Below are 7,205 nucleotides of genomic sequence, written 5' to 3' on the forward strand. Positions count from 1 at the left end.
TTTTTTTAATTAATTACTGATATTTAATTTATTGACCGACTAATTCAAATCGAATTTTGTAGAGGTCAAGGGGCGACCCTCTCAACCCAATTTATTCTATACATAAATGCTAGGATTCAAATTCTTAACTTTATTTAAGAAATTTAGTGTCTTATTGTACTGGACCACCTGGTTGTTAGTACCTAAAGATGTTTCTAATTATACTATTAAACACGTAATTAGATTACGTTACAAGGAACTGTTTAAAATTATGTTATGAAAATGGGATTTGAAAGAGTCCAAAATTAATGTTTGATTTAGTGGCTTTGTTCTGACCAAAATTCGTCGTGAATTTGTTGAAGACCGTTCTACTTACCACCTTCCCTCGACTCAAGTAACCTAAAAACCTCCTCATATTTAAGCAAATGCATACTCCTAAAACTTTCACACACAGAAATCAAACGATTCCAATGGCTTCTTCTGCAATCAAAGAAGAAATTTCCCAGATGAAATACAAAGGCGAAGAAGAAGACGAGGAGTTATTCGAGATCGATATCGAAACAGTTAACAGTATCCCTCCACCACGTTACTGGGAAGGTTTTTTCACTGCAACTAGCAACGCTTTACTCGCCAATTGCTTGTTACCCATATCTGATATTTCCACTGCAGTTCCTATGGTGTCTAAAGCTTGTACCACACTTTCTAGGCTGATGGATTGAAATCTATATTTTCATGCTTGAAGAGTGCTTCCATATTTTTCTTTGCAAAAGTTATATAAATAGAAAATCAATAGGAAAGGTAGGTACTAGATTTTTATTATATCCTATTGTTGGTGTTTATGTAAGTGTTTATGGTATACAATTTTCAGATTCCGAATCTGATATAACTTCGAGTCATCTGGGTTTATGCAATACAAGGATCATTGATGATTCCACTACCTACATTTATATAAAATTGAATCAATAAACGTTGTGTCCACCAATTTAAAAAATTAAAGGACTGAAGTGAAATATAATATATTTTAGGGATTAATCCACGCACTAAGTAAAATAAAACAATTACTGAAAAGGAAACACATAGAAGTTATGTTAAATACAATAATAATAATAATAAAACAATTCAAAAGTTTATAAAATTAAAAAAAGAACATATAAAAATTTATTAAAAAAATCATAAATATTTTTATAAAATTATTTTTGAAAAAAGAAAATTTGAGAAATTTTGGAGGAAGAGAGTGAGAGGAGAAGGGGTCTATCAAGGAATAAAATATCTTCATAAAGAGTCTAAATCTCATTAAATGAAAAGGAATATTACTAGTAATAGTCACAATCGCCACTAAACCGGTAGATTTGATGATAGAGACTAGAAGAAGAACTATTACCACACTACTCTTACAATTAATTTGTAACAGCCGACAGGTTACACTAAATCAAAATATTTAAAGGCTTTAAAAATAAATATTAAAAATTTACCTAACACTAAATATATATATTTTTTAATTTCTATTCGTTTTAATTTGATCCGTAATCCAAATAAATTTATAGAATATCCATATATGTTTCATTAAATTTGAAAAAAAATATTAAAATAAAAAAACTTTTGAAATATTTACTGTTGATTTAAAATACATTATACGTCGAATATTTTAAAATCTAAAAAATAAAAAATTAATTGTTTAAAATTTACAATCGAAACCTATAAATAAAAATAAAAGATTATCTTTCAAACGAATTTTGATAATTGAATCCTTTAAGAAAAATCCTCAAATTATGATTTTTTATTCATTATTTTACCTTTTAATAAATCCTCAAACGACTTGTTCTTTCTTTTTGGGTTTGGTATTTCAGCCATCATCTCGTCCTTTTAAAATAAATACAGGCCCAGTAAGTAATAAACTTCTTAACCCGAAAGGAAATAAGTTAGCCAATAAATAAAATATTGATAACTATAAAAGTTTTTGTGTTGCCTTCTTTTTTTTCCTTTTTTTTATTTATTTGACGAATACACTTTAATATTAGTTATCGACAGCTGAATTATTATTATTTTTTTATTTTTATACTATAATTTTTTCCTTAATTTTTTTTATTTTTAAATAATCTATGTCCTTGTGATACGATTTTTTCTACTCTTGTGGCACGTGATTTCTATGTTCTTGTGGTATGATCCTTATGGATTTTGGTATGTCTTTCGTATACATTTGTGATATTTTTGTGTTTATACAAAAATCATCACGACATTTCTGATTGGTTTGTCGGTGGTCACGTATAATCAAATCCCCTCTTTGGTAAAATGTTATTTGCCGATATAATCATAATTGTGTAGTGAGCAGTCAGGCAGATAGTTTGGTTCTCTCACCACTCTTTTATCACTTCGTAAAGCGTCTCGTTCGAAAGAGACAATGAGTTTTATGAAGGTTACTGGATTCTTTTAATGTTAGTCGTCATTCTCAATCAAAGATTTTATTTTTCTTCGTACATTTGGGTTTAATACTTTTATTTTTGTATGAATTTTTTGTGACTATTGTTTTCAATTTTCTCTTTATGTTTGGTTGCGTTTTAATTATGATTTCTTATGTCGTTTTTATTAATAAAACCCAGTTGTCATTGTTCAAAAAAAGATAATATTTAAAATTATAATAACAATTCAAAACTATAGTTGTAAACAAAACACGTAATTAGGACATTTCTTATAATCATTGATACAAAAATCTAGGCACTTGAGATCATAAAAGAAAAATGTTAAAAATCCAATAAAAAACTAGAATAAAAGATAAATACAAATAAATTTAGTTACATTAGCGAATGAACCATAAAAAAATAAAACTACTAAAAAACTATTGAGAAACCGCAAATTGCGTATCCAAATCCTATTTAAGGATTTAAAGGAGGAAAGCTCAACAAGATAACAAATAAGCGATTATTGATCAATTGATACGATATTAAATTAAACCTTGAAAAAGAAATAAATAAAAAGAACAATCAAAAGATTGATAAAGACGATCGAAAACGTGTAAAAAACAGATTTATTAAAAACTAAAAAGAAACTTAAACCTCACAATCTTTCCAAAAAATCAACTCAAGGAGATCATATGAAAACTGAATCATTGGTTTTGTTTGATAAAAAAAATCTGTTTCCATGGCTTTTTGGTGTTGTCAAAACTTAAAAACTGAAAACCACAGACACAAAATGGAATATTCCAAACCATCCTCAACAAAAGACACGTACTTTTCTCACTAACCATACAAAAAAAAAACACACCAAATGTTTTGTAAGCCATAAATGACGTGTAAACGAACTTCCCACCCATTCTTTAATCTTTTATACCCCTTTTCCACTCCCTAAACCCTTCAATCCCTCTTGTTCAAGCCTCATACCAAGGGATCATCGACCTCATGAACGTAGAAGCACCACCACAAATGACCACCCACCCCCCAAATCCTCCCCAGTTTCTTGAAGAACCCAGCAAATCTCTGCAAGCTGACGAGGGAAGCTCGTTAAAGGGTCAGTGTTCATCGGCTGATGGCGTTCGACAAGTGGTCGTCGATGAAGTTGCTATAGGAGCAGTGAGGAGGGCTGAAGAAGACGACGACGAAGAAGAAGACAATGGGCGGGAGAGATTGAAGAGGCATAGGATTGAAGTGGCAAAAAGTAGGGTTTGGATTCCAGATATATGGGGACAAGAAGACCTTTTGAAAGACTGGATCGATTGCTCTGCATTTGATGAATGTTTGGTTCCCACCGGGATTACGTCGGCTCGTGCTGCTTTGGTTGAACAAGGAACAAGATCAACTACCCGCAGGATTAGAATAGAAAACAGGTGTTGAATTATATATTATCACTATCTTTCATTTGTTTTCTGCTTTTTAAATTATTAATATGAAACAACATTAAAAATCCAAGCAAATGAAGTAAATTTTCATGTCCAAGGATAATGCAATGATATTACGATAATTAACCACATGAACCAATTGAGTATGGCGCAGGAATCGGTGGTCCAAGTGTACCAAAAATTTCATTTTTGCTCATACAAATTACACACACAGGTTGTGCTTTATTGTTTCCAGGATAAATAAATACTTGATTTGAACAAATTTCTGAAACAATACGTATGCAAAACCACAAAGTAGTTCTTCACTTTATCATATACTATAGTGGAACATTCAATCACAGTTTGTACTTTAATTTTGAGTCCTCTCTAAGCCACTAGTTTGATAAAGGACTTGCAAATCAATCATATCACTTCACAAGAAGAAGAAGAAGAACCCAATAACTAAGCCAACCTGCATAAAGAAACATCTGTATTTGTGATCTACATTCATTCACTCTTTTACGTAGGTCCATCCCTGTCCTAGGGCAACCATTTACGTCCATTTCAACTAACAACTAATTGATTCATGGGGATAAAACACTAGATTTCTCAAGTAAGATTAGATATTCGAATTCTGACATCGTGAATGCAACAAATTAAGTTAAGAGGATCGTCCCATAACGAATCTCTATAATATCTGATTCTGATCAATCGATCATTAGATCAAATGACGATGATTAAACAAAAAAAAGTTTTACACCCATCTCATGCTCCTCTAATACCGTTTGTTTACATCCATCTCATGCTCCTTTAATACCAATGGATGTTGGAGAAATAAATTACTAATTTTATACACATTATTTTCTAACATCATAAATATATAAAATATTAAAATAATAATTATATTTATCGAATTAAATGACTGAATTTCGAAATTAAGTTCATATTTAATTCAAACAGATATCTCAAACATCCAAAAAAAATCATTTTCATTTACATCTATCTTTTTAAGTGCTAAGATGACATTGAGCAAGATGAGGCCCACAAATTGACCTATTGGGCCCATCAAATTAAACTAAACTAAGTCGATACATTTCGGTTCGATCCGAGAACCCTTGTAAGAAATTTCATCCTTAAAAACACAAACATTTCTTAGCGTCCAAATTCTACGCAGACCCTAATCACAGATCCCAGCAAGAGCGACTGCCTTAATCTTTAGTAATCGCCATGGAATACGCAGCTTAGAGAAGAGGTCAAGGAGGCCTTTTCGAAGGTCTTTAGAGAGTTATCATGCGCCGTAACTCCGTCTACGTCACCTTTGTCATCGCCGGTGCTTTCCTCGCAGAACGGGTAAGTTCTAATTATTTTTTTCGATTGGGTCTCTCTCGTTTCCATTTTTTATTCTTTTTTTCGATTGAATTTTAGTGCTGATTTTAGAGAAAATGTTTTTTCTTATTTATTTACTGATCGGAATAGTTTGGTCGGAGGATTGATTTTTTTATTGGAAGTGATGACTTTCTAATGATGTTTAGGATTAGTTCCCTTTTTATGATTATTGATGAAAGGAGACAGAATGGTGAAGATTCTTATTGTGATCGAATTGACTTTTGTAGGCTGTGGATTATGGAGTTCATAAGCTCTGGGAATGCAACAATGTTGGGGTAAATTGTCTAATTTCTAATAATGCCAGTTTTACCATGTATTTTATTTGCACATTATTTGGAATCTGATTCACAAATTCGGTAGTTCATTGTCACTTTTCCAAGGCACATTGGGATTTATATTTGATTTTATGGTGGAGAGGATAGCCACTGCTCTCCTTATTTTGCTCATTCTCATCTCTGCAATATTGCTATAATCTAAAAGTGACCATAATACTAGAATAAATTAAAAGCTTTAATTGAATAAGCCCTTAGCCTTTGATTTGTGCTAAAAAGCTTTAATTTCAAGTGAAAGGTTGATCCATGATAAGGGCTTTATTGTATAAATTAAAAGTTACATGCTTAGCTGGATATAAATTAAAAGTTGATGACTTATTAGGGTATTAAGGGTTTATTTAAGTGGACAAAGTATACGGGGTAAAGTTCCGGGGCTCTTTTAATATTGTATCCTCTATGATTCTGTGTTGCTCTGATTCATTTTTATATGAGTACCTATGTCCAACGCTTGTGTTTAATGTCTAAGATATTAGTATGGAGATACTGTCTTCTAAATACATTGAAAAACTTAAAAACTGAACTTACCTATGCCGAACACATACCAATATCTGATACTCTCAAGCTTAAGTAACATCGGTTATAATACCCTTTACTGTTTTTTATAGTTTTTTTTTTTAATTATAAGAACACCACCAATTGATTGTGATGGGGTTTCTGGAGAAAGGATGTAGGAAGATTTGTAATTTCTTTGCAAACTTAATATCACGAGTCACGACCTTTGAAAATTTTGGCTTTGCGATGAAATAATGTTGTAATTACATGGAAGGCTTAATGTTGTTACCTTATGTCAGTCAGTCAGTTGTGTGGATGGTTACAGTTGGTGCAATGTGAGGCATTCTCTAAAGCTACAACTATTCTGTTCTTGCTTGTCTCAATATAGATTCAATTTCATAAATTTGGGTTATCCAACACATTGCATATTGACAGCGGCCTGATCATTGCCTCGAAACTTGTTTGCATATTGGATTGGCAGCGGCCTGATCATTGTCTGCCGTAATTGAGCTTACATAGCCCACCTACTAACTTGTATGTTTGATTTTATTTGCTATACATCAGAAACGATATGAAAACATTCCGGTGCTAGGTCAGAGGCAATCAGAGGAATGAAATCGTACCCCTTTTTCGTTTCTTTTGAAGTCGTTATTAAGTGATGTCTCTGAGCATACATCTATTTGGTAGCAATGCGCATTGTTACAATAAATTGTTTCTTTTTTTGGGGGAAACATACATCTTTATTAACAGTGAGTTCAGATTAATCGGGATATTTCAGAATTGTGGATGATTTACAATGTATACTGATGCTCATTGTAATGCCACAATGTACGCGATTAAATGGATATTAATCTGATAAATTTAAATGGACTCAAACATTTAAAAACATAAAATTGCAGATATTCATTATCTCCGACATATTGATGGAGTGATTGTGCCGAGAAAATGATCAAATATGGCAGTCACAGTGCCGAGAAAATGATCGATTGATTGATAAGAATGCTCATGTTTTGTAGCTAATAGGATCTTCATCTAATATCCAATAATAAGCTACAAGAAAACGAGTATGGTTCTACAAGTTAATCGACCTTATAGATATGTTTATGCAATGTACAAGATCACAGGAAATGTTATCAACTACCAATTTTACTCCACTTTAATAGATCCTACAAATTGAATGGGTGGCAGCAGTATTAAGATAATGAAAT

The 7,205-nt window shown here is 31.8% G+C and overlaps 1 protein-coding gene and 1 pseudogene across 1 annotated transcript; both read left to right on the forward strand.

Moving 5' to 3' along the window:
• The first annotated feature begins 3,371 nt into the window (after positions 1 to 3,371).
• LOC120154416 (protein BIC1-like) lies at positions 3,372 to 3,803 on the forward strand. The gene has a single exon (XM_039166175.1). The coding sequence runs from the start codon at positions 3,372 to 3,374 to the stop codon at positions 3,801 to 3,803; it is 432 nt and encodes a 143-aa protein (XP_039022106.1).
• A 1,211-nt stretch (positions 3,804 to 5,014) lies between these two features.
• On the forward strand, positions 5,015 to 6,804 carry LOC120153154 (annotated as a pseudogene).
• The last annotated feature ends 401 nt before the right edge of the window (positions 6,805 to 7,205 follow it).

The sequence above is a fragment of the Hibiscus syriacus genome, unplaced genomic scaffold, assembly GCF_006381635.1.
Source record: "Hibiscus syriacus cultivar Baekdansim isolate YM2019G1 unplaced genomic scaffold, ASM638163v2 tig00002840_pilon, whole genome shotgun sequence".
NCBI lineage: Eukaryota > Viridiplantae > Streptophyta > Magnoliopsida > Malvales > Malvaceae > Hibiscus > Hibiscus syriacus.